The sequence below is a fragment of the Dasypus novemcinctus genome, chromosome 9 (genome assembly GCF_030445035.2).
Source record: "Dasypus novemcinctus isolate mDasNov1 chromosome 9, mDasNov1.1.hap2, whole genome shotgun sequence".
NCBI classification, from domain to species: Eukaryota; Metazoa; Chordata; class Mammalia; order Cingulata; family Dasypodidae; genus Dasypus; species Dasypus novemcinctus.
In genome coordinates, this window is record NC_080681.1 from 62,880,532 (window position 1) to 62,906,880 (window position 26,349).

General features: G+C 36.4%; 2 protein-coding genes across 5 annotated transcripts in view; both read left to right on the forward strand.

The window, feature by feature from the left end:
* Positions 1-7,034, forward strand: part of DNAI4 (dynein axonemal intermediate chain 4) — a 172,707-nt gene extending 165,673 nt beyond the window's left edge. For all 4 annotated transcript variants that reach the window (XM_058303377.2, XM_058303376.2, XM_058303379.2 and 1 more), the window contains one exon: positions 5,830-7,034. In XM_058303377.2, coding sequence (XP_058159360.1) covers positions 5,830-5,880 — 51 coding nt within the window. In that variant the 3' untranslated portion in view covers positions 5,881-7,034. The remainder of the gene's footprint in view (positions 1-5,829) is intronic.
* Positions 7,035-15,661: 8,627 nt separating this feature from the next.
* Positions 15,662-18,851, forward strand: INSL5 (insulin like 5). The gene is made up of 2 exons (XM_004483679.3): positions 15,662-17,126; positions 18,513-18,851. The coding sequence occupies exons 1-2, from the start codon at positions 16,955-16,957 to the stop codon at positions 18,743-18,745; spliced, it is 405 nt and encodes a 134-aa protein (XP_004483736.1). The 5' UTR covers positions 15,662-16,954; the 3' UTR covers positions 18,746-18,851.
* The last annotated feature ends 7,498 nt before the right edge of the window (positions 18,852-26,349 follow it).

The following is a 26,349-nucleotide window of genomic DNA, read 5'->3' on the forward strand; positions in this document are numbered from 1 at the left end:
TCTTAACAACACTTAACACTTCCAAATATATCTTCTACTTTATTTATTTAATTGCCTATCTCCCACAACTAACAGGTGAGCTCCTAACTCCACAAGAGCAGTTATTTTAGTCTCTTTTGTTCTGGGCTGTATCTCCATGGTAGTACAATGCCTGGCTTGTAGTAGCTTTTCAATAAATGTTTGTTGAGTAACTATATAACAATCAATATGTTAAAAGTATTATTTCTTAGGGATGTGAACTATTTCTTTAGGTTTTATTTTTACTTATTTTTTTTCCAAATTGTCTATAATACATAAAGGAATTATTTTTCAAAAAGGCATTTTTCTTGGGAAGTGAACTTGGCCCAGTGGATAGGGCGTCCGTCTACCACATGGGAGGTCCACGGTTCAAACCCCAGGCCTCCTTGACCTGTGTGGAGCTGGCCCATGTGCAGTGCTGATGCGCACAAGGAGTGCCCTGCCACGCAGGGGTGTCCCCCGCGTAGGGGAGCTCCAAGCGCAAGGAGTGCATGCCCAGCATGAGAGAAAGTGCAGCCTGCCCAGGAATGGCACCGCCCATACGGAGAGCTGACACAGCAAGATGATGCAACAAAAAGAAACAGATTCCCGTGCCGCTGACAACAGTGGAAGGGGACAAAAAGAACAACATGCAGCAAATGGACACAGAGAACAGACAACTGGGGCGGGGGTGGGGGTGGGGTGGAAATAAATAAATAAAATAAATAAATAAATAAAATAAATAAATCTTTTAAAAAAATTCAGCTGCTAATTCATGTATCTTTATCCACTGTAGGATTGTTTCAGTAATAACTTATATCCATCAATAAGCTAATGGTTAACTTAAGTGGTATGCATCCAACTTTGGACTGTTTATGCAGGTGTTGCATCGAGTACATTCCATTTTAGAAAGCTAGACAAATATATTCTTAACAGAACAAAGTTAATTACAGAATACTATATAAAGTATGATTTTATTTTTCTTAAGAAACACACAAAATGAAAATCCATATTAAAAAGTATATAAGAATGTTTCAAACTCTTAGCAGTGGTCACCTCTGTGAAGGAGAATGGATGAAGGTGGGGATGAAGTTGGGGTGGTACATGAAGGGGGTCTTTTGCATTTTATTTGGTGTAATGCTATACTGTTTGGATTTGTTTTTAGAGTAGGCATATAGTCATATGTTGCTTCTGTAATTAAAATACAAAGGATATAATAGAAAGTCACCCAAGATAAACTGATTTGTTATATCCCTCTGTAGAAGATCTTTTTAAAGTGAGACAAAAGTTTTATACAGACTTTTGTATTTCTGTCTACATGCTCCTACTAACGTTTGATTCTTTCTAGCCTGCTTTGCTTTCCTAATCCCAGAAAGATGTGTCTTTTGAGAAGAGAACATGTCTTACTTGCTGAGCCCACTGACTTTCGTGCCCAGAATGAGCCCACAATGCTCATAATTTAACCGAGTTAATAGGTTATGGGCAAGAATACTGACTTTGCATGAGAGAATATGATAGCACACCAAAGAGATCTAGAAAACTATTTTAGAATGCCATTAAAATCTTGGAGATGGAGAAGGGACATTCTCTGTGAGGAGGGGGCACTTGAGAAGGTGGAAAATACTAGTTTGGTATTTGAAGGAAGGGACAATTTTATAGGCAACACATGGAAAGAACATTTAAGGCATATTCAGAGAACAGGGACCAGGGACAAATGAAACTCAGAACTGCTGCAGTATTCTGGGGAAGAAGAGGGGAGAAAAGCAAGTTATGGTAGAATTGTGAGTGGGCTTGTAAACCAGATGTGGAATTAGAGTGGCAAGAAGAGGTGAGGGGAGTCATGATAAATACTTGCAGTACATGGAAGAAACAGAACAATTTTGGGAAAGAATTGTTAATGACAACTGTATGCATTAAGATCCTTAAAAAAAAAAAGTGGCTCATCTAAACACGTAAGTGGAAGGGGAGAGAAATAAATGAAAATAAATCTTTAAAAAAAGGCATTTTTCTTTTTACATAGCAATTTTAGTTGGTTTATTTCATTTCATGTTATAAAACAATATTTTCAATTTCTAACAAATTCATTGAGCACATTACATTCGAAATTATTCTATAGTCTTCCTATTTGGTAGAGCAACAACCCTAACACATGTTTAAAGTATATCAGGTTGGAATCTGTGTATTTTCTAGGACTTTATTTAGCTTACTAGTGGTCTGAAAGACATGTTCATAGCAGCTTTGTTTCTATATTGATAAACTGGAAATAACCTAAATGATCATCAGCAAGGGACTGGACAAATAAAAGAAAATATGGCATATTCACGTGAAGGACTACAATACAGAAATTTAAATGATAAATATTTTAATTGTGTCAATATGACAAATACTGAATAAATCTAAAAAAACAGTATTGAGTGAAAAGCAAATTGTAGGACAGTAAGTGCAATAGGCTACAATTTATGTAACTATTATTTAAACAAAAATATCAAAACTGTTCTTGGTGGACACATTTATATTTAGTAAAAGTATAATATATAGACTGGTATGTGAAAGAAAGTGCTCATTTTGTGTTTGGATTTGAATCAGGTAGAGATATCTTTTATTTTGAGCAGTGTTCTCTACAGAGAAAAATCTAAGCTCAGAGTCTGAAAATTTTTGGCAAATGTGTGTGTGTAATGATTTCAAGGATGGTGAACAAAATTCAATTTATTTTAACAAATATATTCCATAAACACAGTTTGATAATACAAATATGTTTTACATGCTTTTTGTTCATTATATTTTAAAGGCTAAAGGTTATATTTTTAGGAGATTTTTTAAAAAACTATTAATCATGTTTTTTATTTCTTATGACCAAACATAAGCTGAACTGATATACCTTTTCCTTAGCTTTTCTGAGATTATAGTCACTATAATAAAATGAAGTCTCAAAGTAATTATTGTCAAAATGATTATTTCCTATCAAGATATCAAGTAACATTATGACCTATAATATCTCCATTAATTTTTCCAAGAGTGAATAAAATTTTTGGAAAGCTTATGGTTTTATTCTACTGGGAAGATGCATACCAAATGATAAAGACTGCCTCTGGCAAGTGAGTGATAATGGAAGAACAGAATTGAGGAAGGGTATGAAGGAAAATTTAATGTTATCAGTGAAGTTTCATATCAGTGAGGTTTTGTTGTTTCTTTTTAAAAGAAATATGCAATGCTGAGATGATATTTTTGGATGTGTTTTATAAACAAAGGCAAAGTACTAGACCACACACACACCAGGTATGCTAGAGCAGCACTCATTGGCAAAACCTCTGGGGACAGGATCAGTAGTAGATGTATGAACACAAACCCCCTCCCTTCTGCATTGTCCATCACCCTCTGTGGTAGTGCTCAGCAATCTGGCAGAAGGACTTCAATTCATGGGCTATATAGCTTTTACGTGGACTTCAGACCCGCCCTGATGTGATCAAGGACCTAAATACTATTGCAATGTGACATGGCAGAATGTTGGCTTCAGGCCTGTCCTATCACCTCAGTGCTCACTGTTAGGGGTAACACCAACCTGATGCCTGGCATGAACAAGGAAGGGACTGATATCCAAGCCTTGCAATTGTAACTTTTTGATGTAGGTAGCTAGCTATAGAATTTACCACCACATTAATATTCAAGCTAAGAAAGCATCAGCTACTCTCCTGACATGATGCCATTTGGTTGCTGGGGGTGGAGGGTTAAGTCTTGCACTGAGCAGAATTATGCTTTAAGCACTTGGCAGAATATGATTTCAATGTAGCATTGCAGGAAGCAACTCCTTTTCTGGAAGACATCCTGTAGAGAATTACTTCCAAATACTATTTTTTACTATTATATTTTACTATTCAAGTGTTTGCCATATTTTTCTCTGTGTTTACATTTTTCCCAAATTAAAATAAAAATAGAAAAATAAGTGAAGTGTTCAAAATGGGGTTTTAGAAACATAAATCTGTAATATAAGAGATAAATTAATGCTGTGAGACACTAAAGGCAGAAAAAATAGACTATGTATTCATTCATTCAATAAATATTTACTGAATACACACTATGTGCCAGGGACTGTCTTAGGCACTAAAGATACAGCGATAAGCAGATTACAATAGTGATCTATTGTATCTGTCCAAGTGAGAGATCTCCAAAGAGATGAGTTTGAGAAATGTATTAAAGTTAGAAAGGACAGGATTTGGCAACTGATTTGCTGTGTCAAGTCTTGAAGGATGGGGAAGTGCCAGAGGCAGAATAAGCTAAAATATTGAATCTCATGTATGTAATATTATCCAAGATATTTATAACTCTTTAGGGTAATAACACACTTTCACAGGCATTAACTCATTCAACTCTTATACCGACCTTTAGAAATGAATGTTAATACTCCAGTTATACATTTGAGGACACTAAGACTCAAAGAGGATCAGTGATTTTCTAAAGATCACATGTAAGATGGAAAAAACCTAGTCTTCTTCCAATCCCCATCTTTTTTTCCTCTATTTTTAAAAAATGTTACATTCAAAAAATATAAGAGGTCCCCATATACTCCGCACCCCCCCACCCCACTCCTCCCACATTAACAACCTCTTTCGTCATCGTGGCACATTCATTGCATTTGGTGAATACATTTTGGAGCACTGCTGCACCACATGGATAATGGTTTACATTGTAGTTTACACTCTCCCCCAGTCCACCCAGTGGGCCATGGTAGGACATACAATGTCCAACATCTGTCCCTGCAGTACCACCTAGGACAACTCCAAGTCCTGAAAATGCCCCTACATCATATCTCTTCTTCCGTCATCCTACCTTCAGCAACTACCATGGCCACTTTCTCCACATCACTGCTACAATTTCTTCCATTACTAATCACAATAGTTCCATAGTAGAATATCAGTAAGTCCACTCTAATCCATACTTTATTCCTCCATCCTGTGGACCCTGGGCTGGTTATGTCCACTCCACCTCTATATCGAGAGAGGGCTTAGATTCCACATGGATGATGGATGCAATTCTCCTGCTTGTAGGTACTCTTGGCTCCCTGGTGTGGTGGTTGACCTTCTTCACCTCCCTGTTAGCTGGCTGGTGTAAGTCCAATAAACCAAAATGTAGGAGTAACAAGTCTGCTGAGGCTCAGGGCCTGGCTGTCACATGGACAGTCCAGAGATTCAGGTCTCCTGACTATACACCAACCCCAGCGCCAACCACAGGTCCAGTAAAAGTGATAGAAGAGGCTTGTGTAGAAAGGTCATATCTGAGTCCAATCCCATCTTTTCACTTTACTGCATTTCTTAAAAACTCACCTCCCATCTTTGGTTTTCATCTTTTTATATGTGATCCTTTAGCTACTTTTAGTACAAATATTATCATGAAATGAAAATTTAAGAAAGCATGCAGATATTGAGAAGTTGCCTCTAAATCAAGCACTAACAAACAGGAAAAAGCTTGCAATGTTATGAAGTTTAACAGTTATTTTACAGATGAGAACACTGAGGTTTAAGCATTCAGGTTAAATAGTAGCTGCTAAAATGGTCAAAAGACAACTTCCCCTTAATCTGTATAAAGTTATTTATCAAACTTTATTAAAATTGTCTATTTTTAAGAGCCTTGTGTAGGGAAAAAAAAAACATTTATTCTAGGGTAGTAGTCATTACTGTTGAAACTTATTTTGGTTTCTTTTCCTTCTTCAGACTTACTAGGTGTCCTTTATATGTATATCACTAACTTACATTTTTTAAATGGCATTTTATAAGACGGCTTTATCTCTTAATTTATATTTTATTGCATTGTAATTGTGTAACTATATTTTCTTTTCAGGGAAATATAATATGTACTTTGCTTGGACCCAAGTCAAACCAACCAGGATAATCCACCATTACTAATATCCTTTTTTGTTGTTCTTCTTTAAAGAAAAAGGAACAGTGTTAAATATCCAGTAGCATCTGTATTATATGTTGTAAGCTGGAATTTTAGTTTTAGAAAGCAATATTTGAAGTATAATTCCATTTATATCCTTTGTAAACTGAATGATCTTTGATTTTAGAGATGTATGATTAGTTTGTAATCTAAGCCAATTGTAATATTTTTGTTAGAGTTTTCTTAATTTTTCTAAAGATATTCAAACTCCACTTCATGAATATATTCCAATATATCTACTTGTAAAATGTCTAAATAGGGTAAAAAATTATTATTACATTAGAAGCAAATTATTAATATTACTTAAACTGAAATCTGTATAAGGCAAAGTTCCATAGGCTTTAAAATCTTCTGCTTTCCAAGCTGTTTTCCAGGGTTTGTAAATTATGCAGTTGTTAGGATGCTGAAAATATTAGATGCGCATACCCAACTGTGAATCAGAATTTTATATTCTTAGACCTGAGACCTGAGGTTATAGAACTTGGTTAAACTATCTGAAAAACAAAAGACGTGGCAGCAAATGTCAGAATTGCATCGTAAAGAGTTAGTCTGGTGTACATAAGCGTGTCCTCCTCCTAATGCCCAGAATCTGTTCTAGAGTTTAAGTCCAGACTTAAGTGATGTAAAGAGAAAATAAAAAGTCCTTGATCTATAGATCACATCAGGTGTTATTTTATGAAGGGTTCTAGAGCAAGTTTGTGAAAACAGGTGTGGAGGCAGTGCCATCTCTAATTACAGAATGCTGTCTATTCCATTATGTTTGTTTAAAAAAGACCTGGGTTTGTTAAATGAAGTGATAGGACATTATAGCATGTTCTGTAAAGCATTCTAAGTGGAAAAGATAGAATAGAGCATTTGATTGAGAATGGAATAGTGCAACAGTAGGAACCACCTTTTATAAGCATCCTTGTTTTATAATCTCCATTCTTTGGAGCCATCCTTTAAACAAAAGCAAGATAATTTTTAATTGAACTGAAAGCTTATGTTAGGTTATCAGAATTACACATGTTCTATTGTATAAGGCATTATGATTATTCTCTTTGTCTCTCTGAAAGGTTGGAATGTCCATAGTATAACAAAATAAAAACTTGATTTAATTGAAAAAATGTTTCTTTTTTATTATGTATTCTTGATATTTAAAATGTTTTCACATATTTTCCCCCCTTTGTTCATGAAGCCTAAATAAGAAATAAAGCTCTTCTTAGATTTTGGATAACTGATCCTAAAATACTGAACCTATTTCCATTCTACCCTTCTCATCCCTGATCTTGCAGACATACTATTAGACTGTCCCATACTATTAGATTAGCTCCAAAATTTTTACTTTAAGATAATTTACCTTGGATTTTTAGAAGGAACTAATATACTTGCTTTCTAAGCTGGTCTTTGGACTATTACTTACTTATTCACCATAAACTTTTAAAGAATTGAATTCGAATTTTGCTCAACTGTTAGCTATCTTATTTTACCATTTATACAAAAACAAAAATTCCCAATGTGCCAATTAAGGGCTTAAAGAGAAACTAGTGACTGAGCTAATTTTAGTCTCCTATTTTGTGCTAGATATTCAAGACTTCAGTCATATAGACCTTACTTTACTGTTGTCTGATAGTAAACTGTTAGCTGTTTTCCAGCTGTGGTAGGGAGAGAAGATTATATTCATTACTACATAATTGTGCATCATATTTAGTGTGTTCATTTGGTTCACCTTTATGTAGTTACATACAATTATAAGACAAAAGTAGAACACTTAGTATTTGCCACTTTATCTCATCTTGCGAAAAAAATATTGACTCGTACTATAATACTATAATGAATAGATTTAGTTATCAACATCCTAATAATAATGAACATGTTAAGTTCCTTACAGTTTGCAAAACACTTTTATGTCTCCCAGTGTATCCTCACAACAATCCTATATAATATTATCCTATCTCTATTTTCCAGATAATTTTATAATTAAGGCCTAAAAAGGTGATATAACTTGCGTAAGACCATATAGTTGGTAACCGGCCAAGCTTGAGCTCAAGCCCAATGCTTTGAACAGTTAGTTCTTATACACTTCCTACTATTGAGTACATTAAATGGCTAGTGCCCTATACAGTTTGCTGAGAACTTGAGACACCAAAACAATTTGGTGTCTTAATTTTCTATAATTAAGATTTTTATCCATAAGTTTTAGAAAACACTTTGTAAAAAGGCAAAGGGACTATAAATCAGGCTGTATCCCATAGCAAGGATGAGACTCCTGTAGTATCTGACTTTGGAGGATTTCAAAGCAAAGGGAGAAAAATTTGTTATAAATTATTCTGTAAATATTAGCTACAGTGAGTTAAGCAGTATGCCAGGTATTTACACACATGCCATGTCACTAAATGTTGAGTCTTTTTTTCAGATGATATGACAGATCACAGATATTTAGGACAAGGTCTCTGTCCTCAAGCAAAAGTCTCTTTCCTATATCCATACTTGAGCTATAGATACAATTTTATATCACTACATATTTAAATGTAAAGAAAAGTTCTTAGAACAGTGTCTTGTAGATAGTAAGCACTAAACAAAGTATCATTTTTATTCCTTTTATCAATTTTTTTTTTGGCACCCCTATATATAAGGCATTGTGGTAAGTATACTAACAAAAGCTAAAGATAGTGCCTGTGCTTGAACTTACAAACTGGGGTAGAAGTGCACGTACACAAAAAAACATAAAAATAGAAGGTGTAATGGTGCTGAATGGCCCTTTAGTGTACATATGTTACAGCTATTAAGTGGCAAGCATGAACTACAAAGGCTGAGCCCTTAGGAAAGGCCATACAGAGGAAATGGGCATCTCAAGATATTGGTGGAACTATATTTTGCTTTGGATTTTGGACGTGATGACTATGACAAGCTAATAGTAATAAGCAGTAGCGGTATTTATGTAGAATTAATTAGTACAAAACTGGATAAGCATTTGGTCCAAGAGTCTGACTCTAAGTTCTAGAAATACTGTTTTCTCCTCCCCAAAATGGCTAGGATCTCTCTCAAAGCTCAGAAACCCTATTGTTTTCCAAGATGTGTAGGGTTAATTCAGTCAAGAAGCAGCTTCAAGGGTTAACTCATTTTCTATTTTCAACTGTTGCCTTTATTTGATAATCCCAAATTTTTAATTCTCTTTTACAAATTCTATTTTACCCTCTCCTCTGAATCTTAGTCTTCTGTCTCCAATTACTTAGTGAACAATTACATCTGGAAAACTATCTTGACTTAAAACATATTCTTACTTCCTTACTCTCTACTCCCTTTCTTGGTGTCAAGAATATCATCCTTCTCCAAGGTACATTGGTTTAAATCCTCACAATGGGCCATGTCAGTATTGTGGAAAGGTAGAATATACATGTTGTATCCAAAAGTGCCTGCTGGTACTCAACTTAAGCATATTTTTATCATGAGGGCCAATTACTGTGATTTTTCAAGAAAAAAAAACCACAGAAAATTATAAACTTTTAAATACTGGTAGCTAATGAAAAATTTAAGAACACACTGTAAGGATCAGCCAAGACATTTCTACAGACTGCTTGGGTGGTCTGTTTGAGAGATTTTCTCTATTCTAAGCAGTTTCATTGTGACCCTCCCTAGAGGAATTTAAAAATACACTATCATTTATTATTGATATTGGGCCTTTATGGGCATTCATCAAAAGTGGAGACTAATAGGTTCATTTTCCCTGGTCACAAATCTGAAGAACCTCAAGTTTTGGCTGTTTAGTGTCAAGCTTTTGCAGGCAACTATTTTAATTTACAATAAAAATCATACTGTTAAATTCCAACCAGATTTCCTGAATTTGGGTATTTTCAGCAAATAATGTAACTATTTATACAGTGAAGATTGCAGGTATTTAAGTATTGCTATTTCACAAAATTTCATTTCTTAAGGAGATAAAATTTTCTCAACTCATCACAATATTGTTTAACACTTGCCACTTGAACCAAACTAAAATCCATCTCCCTTTCTACCTGTTAACCTCACCTTCTATCTAAATCTCAATGTGATCTTCAAGGGTCATATATTCAGAATCTTAATGTGTGGCCAGGTCTCACTGAGGATATTAGAAAGCTGATGACTGGAGCTCATCATGAGGACAAGTGTTGTACCCCAAACGTTTCATGTTGTATGTCTTCTTTCCTCTAATTGCTCTGCCTGGATTCACCCTAATCCAGATCACTAATGGTGACATTAAATAAAAGCCTCAATCCTATACTGGGTTGCTTATATTCACTGAGTTCCTACTATGTGCTAAATTTCATGCCAGGCTTTGTGCTAAATGCTGGAGATTAAAAGGTATATGAGACACAGCCCCATCCTTAAGAGATGTGTAAGTAAACAGGTAATTTCAATAGATTAAGAGCTATGTTAAGAGAAAAATAGAAACCTCTGGAAACACTTAGGAAGGACACTCAATGCAGTCTTTTGGGACTAGGGAAGAGTCATCCAAACAGAGACTGTGAAAGATGAGCAGGATTTCCACAGGTACCAGAACTCATAACATCCTATTGCAACAGTGCCTGAGAACTCCAGGGAACCCCCTATAAGTACTAATCACATTAATAGCCTGGTTCTTCAAAAGAGGGCTCTCTGGAAAAGGGTTGGTTTAGGAATCCCTCCAAGGCTACCATCACCTCTTAAAAGGGGCAGCCATAGCTGCCAGTTGATCCCCCAGCCTCTTGGCTTGTCTCTTCTCCAACTATCCTCACCACAGCAGCTAGAGTGATCTTTCCAAAATAAGAATACAGCCTTGCCTTGTCACTACTTTGTTTAAAAATCATCCTTCACATGATCTGCAAGCCCCTTCATGACTGGTGCCACCTTATGTCCCTAGCTTCGTCTCTTCACCATCATGTTTCCTCTATAATACATCAGACTGAATTTCTTTCAGTGCTCCAAACACATCAGGCTCACCCTCAGTAGACTTTGGCCTGTAACTGTCATTCTTCCCTCTTTGCCTGGATAACTTCTTGGTCTTAACACAGATGTCAATTTCTTTTTCCTGGCCAACCCAGGGTAGATGTCATTCCATGTGCCGTTCTATAGCATACTACAGCATCCACTTTGATATTGCTTTTTAAACTATATTGTAATTATCTTTTTATTGTCTTCCTCACCAGATTTATAACACTAGTCAATGCAGAGACTATGCATTGTTTGCCTATCACCTAGCACAGGGCCCATTACATGGTAGACAATCAATATATGGTTGTTGAAAGGAGAGATGAATGAATGGATGGAAATTCCATCATGGACAGATTAGAAGTGGTACTGAACAAATGGATGAACATATGAAGCTCCTGCCTTAGCACTAACTTCTTGAGTCTAACGAAACTCATTACCCTAAGGATTGCTATTCCTCTCATGAATTGTTCCCAGATAGATGACATCTATCATTCATTCTTCCTCTGGGTAATGAAAAAGAGGATGGTTATGAAATAAAAGATCATTCTTGTAAATTTAGTTTTTATTCTTCTTTCTCCCACCAGGCCTTCCCACATGCGTCCCTTCTGCTGAGAATGTTCTTCTCACTCCTCATTTCCACCCCCCCCGCTTTTTTTTTCTTCTTTATTTTCTTTTAAATGTTACATTCTAATATGTCAACTCTCTACTCACCCTCCAGATCTCAGTTCATAACTCACATTCTCAGGAGAGCCCTTTCTGTGCTCAGACTAAATTTGGTCTTCTTGTTAAACATTCTCGAACTACCATGGATTTCCTGCACAGCACTATTTTAGAAAGTATTGTAGAAAAATAATATTTAGAGATTTTTTAAATCTCTAATTTTGCTTCATTGCCTTACCAGACTAATACTGGTATCTCTGTGCATATTAAGTTCAGGGAGGATTGGAGCATGACAGTAAATCAAAGAAGCCCATTTTTGCTTTATAAAAGCATAGAATCTAGGGAAAGGTATTTGAGGCATAGACAGTGACTTAGAGAAATATGAAGGGAAAGTGAAGTTTCTTCAGAAATGGAAAGTGGTAGTAGGATGAGTAAAAGAGGAAGGCATGTGGATCTATAGCACAGAGAAGACCCATGTCCTGCTTCTAAACAGCATTGTCCCTAGAGTTTGAGCTGGAGTTGGTAGGTCTATGTCCAAGAGACTTGAAGCTCTGGGTTGTCCATATGTCATCTAGGCCCTGAGCCTCAGCAGTATTGCAACATCTACTCTCCAGTTCATTGGATTCACCCAGGATAAATAACAAGGAGGTGAGGATGGACAACCACCACACCAAGGATCTGAGAGAGTCTACAGTTGCAAGCAAGAGTGTCCCCATCCATCAGCCATGTAGGATCAAAGCCCCCTCTCAGTTAGAGGTGGAGCGAGTATCACCATCCCAGAAACCTCAGGATTGGGGAATAAAATATGGATTAGAGTAGACTTACTGATATTCTACTATGGACTTAATTGTGATTCTAGCAATGGAAGAAATTATATCATTGATGTGGAGACAGTGGCTACTGGAGTTTCTGAAGCAAGGAGAGGGAAAAGGAGTGTAATGTGGGGGCATTTTTGGGACTTGTAATTGTCCTGAATGACATTGCAAAGACAGATACAGGACATTATATATCCTGCCATAACCTACTGAATGAAGTGGGAGAGAGAGTAAACTACAAAGTAAACTATAATCTGTGCTGTGTGGCTATGTTCCAAATGTGTTGATCAATTGCAATGAATGTACCACACTAATGAAAGAAGTTGTTAATGTGGGAAAAGTGGGAGGTGTGGGGAGTGGGGCATATGGGAATCCCCTATATATTTTTATGTAACATTTTATGTAATCTATGTTCTTTTAAAAATAAATTTAAAATATATTAAAAATATATTAAAAAATAAATAAACAGCTTTGTCCAGGAAATAGTAAGACCTAGGAAAGACCACAGTCAGTTTTGAAAAAACTTCCCCACACAACAAGCTTTGTGAAAGAGCAGCAAAGAACCACCAGAACTGAAGAAGCCAGCAGACAAGGATGATGAATGGTTCAGCAGGCAGCAACTCTTTGATAGTCTTGGCAAAGAGTAAGATGCTAGAAATATGCCATAAACCTGGGGAAGGGGAAGGAAATCATCCCTGAGAAAGACAGACATTAACTTTTTTTGTGTTTGGTTTGCTAGTTGCAAGAAATAGAGTTTTGGAGTGAGAAATTAATGGCATTATAGACAATATAGTTATATTTCACGGATACTTGAGTTTCTGAACTAAGAGTGTACCTACCATGCTAACTATTTGATCATTTGCTTAATGTCTACCTCCACCATTAAACTATAAGCTCCTCAAACTAGCGTGTTTTGCTCATCACTGAATCTCCAGCACCTAGAACAGTATCTGCCACAGAGTAGGAACTCGCCAAATATTAGTTGAATGAATGATTTATCGAGTTGATGGAGAAATGATAGCTTCATGCTTGCTATGTCACAATATAGGCTAATCTTTTAAATGTGATTCCTCAATATCCGAACAAAATATCTTAACATCAAAGAGGGTAAAACATTTTGTCTTAACTGTGGAAAGTACATAGAACATAAAATCATCTATGTTGCTAAACATAGATCATAGCTTTGTTCAATAACAATATAAAATCAATTCTTCTGGTGAGTTTTGGTGCTCTTTTTTGAGATTGTGTTCCCATCGGCCATTTGGGGGCACAATTTATCTCCTATGTAAAGGACCTGGCAAAATGCCTGGCATTCAGTAGGTTCTCAAAAATGGTAACTCTCATGATCCCAGAGCCACATCCCTACTTCCTGGTCTGAGAACCTCTTTACCCTTTATGACTGGCTGGGCCCTTGCCAAGGCTCCACTTTCCTTCTGCAGGAGGCACAGACTGTGCTGATGACCTCATTTGTTCCTTTACACATTTGGGCTTTGTGATTTGTTTGTTCAGGATTTTGTACAATGTTCAAATCCACCCTCAGATCCATAGAACATTTACTAGGCCATTAGCCTTCATTTCCTTAGTTTGGCATACTCAGTTGGTGATAAAACTAAAGGGATGACAGCTTACATTAAAGTAATTCCTGGGTTGAATAGAAAGCAGAACATGTCCATTTAGTTGGAACATATAAAAAACACAGTAATAAATCTTATAAAATGAGCACTACTTTTTCTAAATTGACAAGGTATTTATGTAGTATCCGGAGCAACTCATGAAAAATGTACTTGTATTTTCTTTGAATAAGTCAGCTATTAAAAAGAAGACATGGTACTACAATACCAGGAAGAACAGAGGGTCCAGAATATTTTAGGGGTCTTATTTCAGAACTCACTGATAATAAATTTAATGACTTTTCCAAATTATTACACAAAATTCAATTATTCTTTATAAATTTTTATAAGACCCAAATAAAAAAATTAAAAGAAAATAGCTGCTCTTTCCATAAAAAATGAAATTGTAGAAACCAATTATTTTCTGAAATACCTAAACTATTATTTAGCTGTTCATTTTAATTCTTACTGATAGTGCTTTTAAAAATCACTAAATTTGTCCATATGAAAGAATGAAGTTCTGAGGCATGCTGCGACAATGGATGAATCCTGAAAACATGCTAAGTGAAATAAACAAGGTATATAAGGACAAATATTATATGAAGTCACATATATGAGATATCTAAAAATAGTAAAGGGAAGCAGGTGTGGCTCAAGTGATAAAGCTTCTGTCTACCAGATAGGAGGACCTTGGTTTGATCCCTGGGGCCTCATGGTGAAAAAGAAGAGAAAGCATGCCCGCGCAACAAGCCAGTGCCTGTGCAGCAAGCCATTGCCTGTGTGAGTGCCTGTGTGGTGAGACAGTACCTGCATGACTGCCTGGGCAAGTGCCCTCTTGGTGAGCCAGTGCCCCATGCAAGTGAGTCATGCAGTAAGATGATGACTCATCAGAAGAGAGACTAGGGGAGAGTCAAGGTGAAGCACAACAGAAACCAGGAAGTGAGGTAGCACAATTGTCAGAGGTCTCCAGGATCAAATCCTGGTGAATCCTAGAGGAGAGAAAATGAGGAAAGAAGACAACACAGACAACAAAAATAGTGGGGCAGGAGGAGGGGAAGGGGGGAAAACAAATGAATAAATCTTAAAAATAAAATGAAAAATAAAAATAGTAAATTCACTGAGATTAGAGGTGCCAGAGTATAGGGTAGAGGGGAAGGATAGATTTTACTTGGTGGGTATAGGGTATTTATAAATTAAAAATATATTGAATTTGTGAAAAAAGTGTGATTCCTGAATTTGAAATTAAACGGGGGGAGGGTGGTGGTGGAAATAAAAATGGTTATTTCTAAACCTCAAATTATAAACAGATTAAATGGAAGAATGATCACAAAATGTATAAAGAAATGAAGAATACGAGGAATAAAGACATGCAAAAGTCAAAGCTGGGCAATAAACTATGTAAATTACAGGATTAGGAAAGAAGAGGTAGAGGAAACAGATTGAGAAGAAATAATTAATATTCAAAAATCAGAAGTAAATGAGATTACATCAGCTCTAAATATTCGCAGGTGATGAGATCTTGTTTAATGAGGATAAAAATGAATCAATTACCATCATTTTCCTTGAGAACCCTAGTATTGGCCCTGACAAAGAATTCCAGGTATCATTAAAAAAGAAATTCCTGAGAGATGTTACTTACAAAAGTAAAACATTTAAAAAGAGTGAAAAAAGGATTGAAAATTTAAAAATAAAAACATCGATAAAATGAGTGGTAAGAAAGCTTTATCCACAAAATTATGCAAAAAGTTATCTAGATAAATGTTATTTCAATATCCATTCAATAGATATTTGTAGAGTAGAAGTTAATAAGATTTTAAAAAGAGGGGCAAAAGGAGTTTCAGATGAAGCAAATAGCATGTGCAAAGGCCTGAGAGAGAGGAAATATGGAATTTCAAAAAACTATATGTCTTATAGTATAGCTGGAACATTTAGAGTTCAAGGGTATTTTAAACAGCTGGGCCTGAAGAAGTACACAGAGGCCAGATCATGAGATTTTTTAATTATAAAAATGTGTGCTAATAGAGACAAAAGTCATAAGGTAAAAGGATAACCAGAAAGAGCCTACTCAGAGAAATTTTCCTGAATTCTGAAAAAAAAAGTCTTCTATTCTGTCCCAATGGTGAAGGAAGAAGGCAGCCAACAATTATTGACTACTTATTGTGCCAAGAAAGACATACATGGGGAAGCAGATGTGGCTCAAGGGATAAGGCCTCTGCCTCCCATGTGGGAGGATGCAGGTTCAATCCCTGGGGCCTCCTGGTGATAAAGAAGAAGAGAAAGTGTGCCTGCGTGGTGAGCCAGTGCCCGCATGGTGAGCCGAGTGCCCATGTGAGTGCCCACCAGGGGGATGGGGAGTTCATTTCTAAAAAAAAGGACAAACATGATTTTATCAGTTCCATAGAATGGTTACTATTATCAGCACAATTTACAGAGAAGGACAGTTGGGAAAGTTGCATAACTTGCTCAAGCTCTAGATCAGGTAAGTGGGATGTCAGGATCCAAACCCTGGGTCAGTGAACCTGATCAGTGAATAGGGTGACTTCCTATTGCTTTGATATAACGTGTTGCTTTCAATACCCTCAAAACCCTATGAGCTATGTTTTTCTATTCTATGGCTATGATTATTGAGAATTAGTTTAAAGCTTACCCTATGTCATGCACTTAAGAGGCAAAGCTGAGACTGGAGTGCACACGTGACTATCTCCAAAGCCCATACGTTTTCCATGATGCTATTCTGCCTTCCAAGACCTCATTCTGTTTATAGTCTCCTGGATGAGCAAATAATGGTGAGACATGGTATTTAGAAGTGACTGAATAACTAGTCATAATCATAAAATCACATTATCAAAACTTCACAGTGTCATGGAGCTGCTTAACAAATATTGTTAAAGTGAGATTCTGGCCAATAAAATGTTAGGAAAGTTAGTATAAATTGTACAAGAGTGTGGCTTGATTTCAGAATTTGGTTTGGCAATACTCACCATATCAGATTCTCATTCAATACTCAGCAAAATGAAGGGCTCACTCTTCACCTTATTTCTATTCTCTGTCCTACTTATCTTAGAAGTGAGGAGCGAGGAGCCTGTGAAGCTCTGCGGGAGAAACCTCATAAGAGCGGTTGTCTCCATCTGTGGTGGGTCCAGGTGGAGAAGGCAGCTGGAAGGAAACGCTCTAGTTCAGCAAGGTAACATTAACTCACATCTCTCTTACTATTTTTTTTCCCAGGCTTGTTTTAGTAACTTTCGAAAAAGAAGGACCTCGTTTTCTTTACTTACCAACTTGAAGTCACGTGATAAGTCTAGCATCTATGTCAGGTGCTAGAAAGAAGCATGTGATTGCAAGTGGCATGTTGATTTCAAGGGGCATACTGGAGAAGCAAGATTTTCACACATGGATAATTATAGAATAAAATAAGATAGAATTCCTGCAGGTGCTAAATAAGGGTGGGAGGGTGAAATCTATAGTTATTGAGTGCTTAATAAGTGCCAAGCAGTTTCAAGTGCAGTTTCATATGCAATATTTCATTCAATCTTTTGGTCAGAATCCTATGAAATTTTTTTTTTTTTTTACCGAGGAGAACACTGTTCACCCAGCTCTTCAGCAGGGTGGCTAAGAACTGAATCAGGTCTGTCTGTTTTCAAGAGCCGAGTCTTTCACTTAATTCCACACTGCTTCTCAGTAGAGAAGAGAAGACCTAGGACTGTGTAGTAAACAATATCATCGTAGAGGTGGTTGTGTAGAATTTGAGGAATTATAGGAGTGGGAGTGAAATAGAGTAGGAATTCTAGCAGTAGGAATTGTCTGATCAGAATTTTGCCGGTGGGGATGTGAACCTAATGTGTTTCAGATATAGTGAGGGAACTGATTTCACTACATTTATTTTATTTTTAAATTCAAGTAACTTGGAAGTTTGGCTGGAATTCTTTTGGTTAATCTTGTATTAAGGTGTGAGGTAGAGTTATTTTATCTGATCAGTTACTGGTTTACCAATTAGTATTCATTCATCTAATTTTTCTTGGTGTTTGCCTGTGTTGTTGTCACAAATGATTTTTAAGTTGCTGATAAGTAAGTCTGAACTGAATTAAATAAGACAGGCTTATATGTGCACTTTGGGAACAGCATTCTAATAAAGCTAGAGCATGACCCACTTTTTATTTCCAGATACAGAGTTTTAAAGCTCCATTTTCTTCCTTACTAATCACATTTGCAAGGCATATGGTTTTTGTCTAAAGCATGTAATTAATACGTTTGGAAGTCACTGGTCACCGGTAGCCAGTACAATGGAATTCAAGCCCTTACTTGGCTACTAATTAGCTCCATGACACTGGGCATATCAGTCTTCCTCTCTGCACTCAAATTTCCTCATCTGTAAAATGAGGAAAAGTGGAGATGGCTGAGCCCTCCACAAAATGTCTAGTCTCTCTGAAACCAGACTAACATTTTTTAAAAAGTATGTGTAGGATTCAGTTTCCTTTAAGAAATCCAGTTCTTTTTCCAAAGAGTAGAACTTGTACTGCCTTCTTTGTTAGGACCCTCTAAAGAAGTCTTATTTTTCTTCTGTTCCATAAAGGTGAGAGAGGAAACTACTTCCAGCTACCAAATGAACGTGAAGTGTCTGAGGAAATTACAGCTCAAAACATTCCAAAGTTGGATTCCTCAGTGGAGGAACTTCTTCAGGGTGGACAGCTGCCCATGGAAGAGCTGTGGGAACCTAAGAAGCATTTGGTGATGTCAAGACGAAACATCCGTTCTGTCTGCTGCATTGATGGCTGTACTGTGTCTGATTTGAGTTCTTTTTGTTAAAAAAAAAAAGCAAATATCTGCTAGGTGGCAGAGTTTAGCACATGTGTAACAGTGTTTTACTGTCTGGTACAACACTTACATTGTGACATTAAAATGGTGGCTTTTGGATAGGCAATTTTTCTTTTCTAAAAGTTGTGAATGAATAGCGAAAACAATGAAGTCTTTTTTCTACCTTTGGCTGGGTGAATGTACTGTTCTCAAATTGTAATGCTGTGGATTTCAAACTATTAGCCAAGATTTGCACAAAACTGCAATAAAAATGTCATAATGCAAGCTCACTGTGATTCTCTGCTTTTTAAAAGAAATTATAAATAACTTTTAAAAAGTAAACAGAAAAATGCTAATGGGAGAAAAACCTAAAAATAGTATTAAAGACCTCCAAATCAATTGCTATATCATCATCCTGAAATAACTATCCATTCTTAATTTTTGGGTTACTGTATATTATTACAGAAAAAATTGAAACACTAATTCATGATCAAGTGTAAAAATTAAAACAAAGTGCTTTTCTCAAAGGGCCTCAAAGTGCTGGATAAATGTTTTGCAATATCATGTAACCCTTCAACATTCTATTTGAGAACAGATGGGGCATGTATGTTTCAATTAGGTCCCATCAACAGCAGAAACTCAGAAAACCAATCCTTTTTGAGTAATAAGCCACTTCCCATAGTCTCAGTGGCCTTGGTTTGGCCTACCCATTGCTGAGATAAAAGGACATTCCATCACCATTCACAAGGCTGTGAAATTAAAACCCAGAGTGTCAAGTCATTGTGATGAAACTGGATGTCTTTACAGATAAAAAGACAAAGTAAAGATATCACAAAATGATGTTTTCATTTCTAACACAGCCAGCTCAGTGGATTGTACCAATGATCAGAATCTTGTGGTATTACAATGGAAATAGATTTCATCTGAAGTGCCGTTCTCCTTAATACTATAGTCTATATTTGAAATCCATTTAATTCATATGGGGCACTTACATTGTTCCAAGGCATTAAGCATGACATTTAAACATTTGACCAAATAAATTTGTTGCAGGAAACACATGAGGATGGGGTGTTATTTTTACCACTATTTTGCAGATGTGAAAACTGAGGCTTAGTGGAATTAAATAAACATGTCCTAAATCACACAGCCAAGTAGATGATGTTACTGGATCCAAATTCAGGCTATATAGGATTGCGTTTCAGAGTTTTTCTCCAGTAGGCATGACTATCCCCTGAACGGGCAGGGTGAAGAAGCTGACAGTGTTAATGGGGACTAGTACCAAAACTGGAAAAGTGATTAGTTTCCTTAATATTTTAAACTATTTGGTAGGATTGCTTGCAGTTTCCTTTATATATTACCAAAATATTTTTGCGTAGGATATTGGACAGAAATTCTGGATTACTGTCTTGTCACACTAACTCAAAATTTCACATGGAAATAGAATGAATCAAATAATTGCTAGGTATTTTCTAAGCATCCATGCAAGGGGGAAAAAAGCTCCTCAAGAATGTTTGAGGAAGTGGGACCTCTCTTGAGCAGAGGCTGGGTAGAAAAAGTGGGCAAGTTTTCTTTAGCCTTGGATGGGATGAGATTTAAGAATGGGATGTCTTTAAGATTTATTCCAGCCCTGAGGTTCTCTGCTTCTCTGAAATCAAAAGTCCACAAAGAAATTGATTTACCATCCTAACCTAGCTCTTAGAAGGGACAAACCCATTCCTCAGATGTAATTCTTCAGTCTAGCTCACCAGGGTTCTAGGTATATAATTATGCTTCTGAAATCTTTATTTTACTCATTAATTATAATCTTTAGGAAAGTAATACATTTATTTCAATAAATGAAAAAAAAAGTCCAAGGAATTATAAATAAAAAGCCAAAATTTCCTCCTGCTTTGATGTAACCTTTGTTAACGACATGATATATAGCATTCTATACATTTCTCCTTTCTCCATGTTCACATATATGGTTTCTTTTGTGGTTTATTCTTTGCAGAATGATATCATAGATAAACATTACCCAGTATTTCTCAGTTCACAGTAACTTTGTAACATCCCTCTAGTTCAATAGATATCAATCTTATTCATACTATTTTAATACTTTTGTAACATGCTACAGCTTTGGTTCTCAAAGTGTGGCCCACAGACCCCTGCCCAAGTCCTTTCAGGAAGTTGGAGAGGGCAAATCTATTTCCATAGTAATACCACAACATTATTTGCTTTTTTCCCTATGTTTGAATTTGTACTGATGGTTCAAAGGCAATGATGGATAAAGTAACTTAGTGTCAATCAAGGCAATCTCACAAAACTATTACTAAGTATAAATGTGTTCTTTACCATCAGGCACTTCCAGATTAAAAAAGGTCAAGTTCATTTAAGAATGCCTTTGATGAGAGGAAAATTAATTATATTTGAGTATGTATCTTTCAATATTCTGGGTGATAAAATGGCAAATCACTTCTACAGCATACATAAGGAAAAGCACTAGTGTGACTGAGTTGTGAGTTTAAACTGAGCTGCTTTTTTTATGAAGCACTGTTTTTTGTTTGTTTTTTGAAAGACAAACTAACTGCTTATTCAGATTTGGGTATTTGAAATTAAATGAAATAAAATTTGAAAAAGAAGTGAGCCTATTATTTCAAGGAAAATAACTCACAGCACTTGATGCCAATGAAAATTCTAGCTTTCAAGCAATTTTTGAAAACCTTAATCTGCAACCATGACCATTCGTGGTGCTATTGATAAACATGATATTTTGAAATTGTGTAATGAAATGTGTCAATATTTGGAAGATCTGCATAACTCAATGAACTGATATATTCCAAATGATCACTATATGGTAGTTAAAAATGATAAACAAGTAAAAGATCAACTCAAATTGCAAGATAAAGATTTTACTTTCCAAAGTACAAAAGGTACATTGATATGGTTTCAGAATCTATGTTGCAAATAACTTTAATAAACAATCCCTTGTAGAATTTTGGTGTAGTATAAAAAAAGAATATTCAAAATTTCTGAAAAAGCTATTAAAATATTCTTCCTTTTTCCAATTAACTGTATATGTGACACTGGATTTTCTTCATAAACCTCAACCAACATAACATATAGCAACAGACTGAATGCAGAAGCTGATGTGAGAATTGAGCCAAATTTATTAATCCAGTCACCAGGAACCTGCAAAAATGTAAAACAGTGCCACTCTTCTGACAAAATGTTTATTGCTTTCTGAAATATAGAAGTTTTCCACAAAATATTTGTTTTAACATTCTTTGGGTTTATTATTATTTTTAATGAATTAATAAATATTTTTAAAACTTGTTTTTAAATTCTAATACGACAACTATTGATAAGTTTGGCCCATACAAACAAAAGTTCTTTGAAGTTCTTAATTGTTTATAAGAGTATAAAGGAATGCTGAGTTCAAAAAGCTTGAGAACTACTATTTTATAGTATGTATTGCCACAATTTTTTTAGATCTCCATTAGAATATATTCAAGCTATTTCCAATATTTGTCATTACAATACAAAATGCAGTAAACAGCCTTGTTTGAATGTATATCATTAGGCACGGCACTTTTCTTTCCATGATATAGATTGCCATGTTGCTGGGGAAAAAAGTATATATTTTTCAGTGTATGTTTATAATTATATATATTACATGTAATAACTAATAAACATATACTGAAAAAATATATGATTATATGTATATGCACATATGCAAATATGTACACATACACATATATATCATTTAAGCACATAGAGAAAAAAAGAAGAAAAACAGTTCCTCGTCCCTTCACTTATGTAAATCCTATTGCCATTTGTTGATAGGGGAAGGGAATGAGAAAAGAATATATGTATGAGGTTAGGAAATGAGAATAGTTCAGAGAAGTTTAAAATAAAATGAAAGCCTCACTTTCCTCCACTGGGTTCTAAAGTAATAACATAGTTCTTATTATGAAAGTCATAATTTTTTTCCAGAAAAAAATCACGTATACTTTGAATTTATGTAGTGTAGCTACAAATATAGCTAACTATCTTGCTCTATCAATCTGTATGTATCAATTTATCAAACTCTTTCAATTTGTCAGTTTAATCAATCTATCTGCCTATCACTGCATATCTCTATCTGTCTGTCTGTCTGCCTGCCTGTCTGTCTACTGCAGAGATTTTTAGCTCCCCACCCAGATTTTTTCTCTTTCTTTTAGGCACACAACTAGACTACATTTCCTAGCATCCTTTGCAGTTACATGTGACAGAGTTCTAGCCAATTATATGTACGTAGCAGTGATGTGTATCACTTTTAAGACTGGTCCATAAATATTCCCACTCCTCTCACCTTGGTGAAGCCTAAATATGGTTGGATATATGCAATGGAAGGAACCTGGATTCCTGGATAATGGCATGAAACAAAGCTGTTCCACTCTGATCATTCACCAGGACTATTATTTCAGCAAGTAATAACCTTTGAGCTCTAATATTTTGATTCAATGTATCATAGTAGTTGGTCTATTCTAACTAATAAAATATGCACCAGAGGACAACCAGCAAGATGGCGGTGGAGCAAGTTGCTTCTAGAGTCAGTTCCTGCTACAGGGCAATTAGTAAACACCCAGACCTATCTGGAGCTAAGTGAAGCAAATTTTGGGGGGCTCCAGAATACCAGAAGAGCATCTTGCAAGATCCTTGAAGGAATGGGAGGAGACTGCCTATCTGCACTCCACACCAGAGAGGCTGGTGCCCCTTCTCCACTGGAGGCACAAGCCACCTTGGGAGCTGTTCCATGGCTGGAATTGAAAGCTCCACTTCCCAAAAATGGGGGAGGAAGAGACGGTTGGACACCAAATTCACCTATTGATGAGTAAATTCAGCAGGCTAAAGTATAATCCTAAGAACAGCTAAAGTTTGGAACTGTACAAGTCAGAAAGAGGCTGGTAGCTGCCATATTAACTCTGTGCCTGGCATGAGGGGAAGCAGGGAAGACTGATAATCACAGTGATGGTGGGGACTGGCTTCACTCCATACAGATTAGATTGCAGCTCTAGACTAGGCCCCAGCTCCACCTCTGGCAGGGAGGAAACTGCGGGGACTTGTGCCATCTTCTCTGGGAAATTATCAGTCAAGCTGTGGAGGCCAGTGATTATTCTGCTTTGGCAGTGCAAGCCACCCCAGAAGCTATTCTATGACTGGAATTGGAGGCTCCATTTCCCAAAAACAGGAGAGAAGGAGATGGTTGGCCACCGATTTCAGCTACTGATTAGTAAAAATGGCTGGCTAAAGTATAACCCTAAGAACAGCTAAAGTTCGAACCTATTCAAGTCAGGAGGAGGCTGGTAGCTGCCATTTTGACTCCACCCCCAGTATGAGGGGAAGCTGGGCTGACTGAAAATCACAGTGACAGTAAGAATCCATTTCTTTCACCCAGATCAGCCTGCAGCAATAGCCTAGGCTTCAGCCTTACCTCTGGCAGGGAGGAGGCTGGCGGTCCTTGCACCAGCCTATCCAGGTAACTATAGGTACCTTTGGCTGACACAGACTGAATAATCAGAAGTCTACTGAGGCAACTGTGGTCAACATGGACCTGCACTGCATAGATTGCTGCCCACACCTGCAGGTCCATCCCTGCTCCAGGCAGGGGAGAAAGAGACATGAAGCTTCATCAGTATCTCTGAGCAACTATGGTCTAGGCCCGCATGACTTGAATTATTCCACACAGTTTTGACTCTGTCCCTACTCCTGGCAAAGGAGAAAGTTTGGAGGAGCTTCAATGGTCCCTCGGGCAGTGAGGGCAGCTTGAGCTCCACAGTTTATAGCACCACCTATATCCTTGGCTCCTACTGCAAAACCAGCAAGGGAGAAAGGGCAGGAAGCCCTAAACTAGAGTAAAACTGCACCCAGAGTAAATACTCTAGTAAGCAAGAGGTGAAGATACTAACAAAAAATTACAGTCCACACCAAGAAACAGGAAGCTATGGCCCAGTTAAAAGAACAAGATAAGCCTTCAGATGACATAAAGGAGTTGAGACAACTAATCATAGATATTCTGACAAATCTCTTAATAAATTCAATGAGATGGCTAAAGAGATTAAGGATATTACGAAGATATGGATGAGCACAAAGAAGAATTTGAAGGCATACTCAGAATAAAAGCAGATCTTATGGGAATGAAAGGAGCAATATATCACATTAAAAAAAGCATTGGTATCATATACTAGCACATTTGAGGAAGCAGAAGAAAGGATTGTTGAACTTGAAGAAATGGCCTCTGAAAGTGAACATACAAAAGAACAGATGAGGAAAAGAATGGAAAAAAATTGAACAAAGTCTCGGGAAACTAAACGACAGTAAAAGGCATGCAAATGTACATGTCATGGGTGTCCCAGAAGGAAAAGAGAAGGGAAATGGGGCAGAAGGGATATTTGAAGAAGTAATGATAGAAAATTTCCCACACCTATTAAAGGACATAGATATCCATGTCCAAGAAGCACAACATACTCCCATCTGAAAAAATCCGAATAGACCAACTCCAAGAAACATACTCATCAGAATGTCAAATGCCAAAGACAAAGAGAGAATTCTGAGAACAGCAAGAGAAAAGAAATGCTTAACAGATAAGGGATACTCAATAAGATTAAGTGCTGATTTCTTACCAGAAACCATGGAGGCAAGAAGACAGTTATATGATATATTTAAGACACTACAAGAGAAAAACTTCCAGCCAAGAATCTTATATCTGGCAAGATTGTCTTTCAGAAATAAGAACGAGTTTAGAATATTCACAGATAAACAGAAACTGAGAGAATTTATAACCAAGAGACAGGATTTTCAGGAAATACTAAAGGGTGTGCTAGAGCCTGAAAAGAAAAGACAGGAGAGAGAGGCATGGAAGAGAGTCAGGAAATGAAGATTATATCAATAAAAGTAACAAAGTGTCAAAAGAGTGATGAAAATAAAATATGACAGATAGAACTCAAAAAGTCAGGAATAAACTTAACCAATGATGTAAAGCACTTGTATTCAGAAAACTGCAACTCAGTATTAAAAGAAATTAAAAAAAGACCTAAATAACTGGAAGAACATTCATACTCATGAATTGGAAGACTAAATATCATAAAGATGTCAATTCTACTCAAGTTGACATATATCAAATTGATACATATCAAATTTATATAGGATTCAATGCAATCCTGATAAAAATTCCACCAGCATTTTTAAATTGAAAACAGAATTATCAAAATTATTTGGAAGGGTAAGTATCCTGAATAGCCAGAAACATTTAGAAAGGAAAAGCGAACTCTCATCTCCAGGCTTTAAATCATATTACCTAGCTATAGGGGTAAAAAAACCAGCCTGGTACTGGCATAAAGACAGACACATAGACCAATGGAACCAAACTGATGGCTTAGAATCAGACCCTCATTTGTATGGTCAAGTGATTTTTGACTTGCCTGTCAAACCCACACAGCTGGGGCAGAACAGATCATTCAACAAATGGTACTGAAAGAACTGGATATCCATAACCAAAAGAAGGGAAGAGGATCTATCTCTCATACCTTATCCAAATTAACTCAGAATGGATCAAAAACCTAAATATAAAAGCAAGAACCATAAAGCTTCTAGAAGAA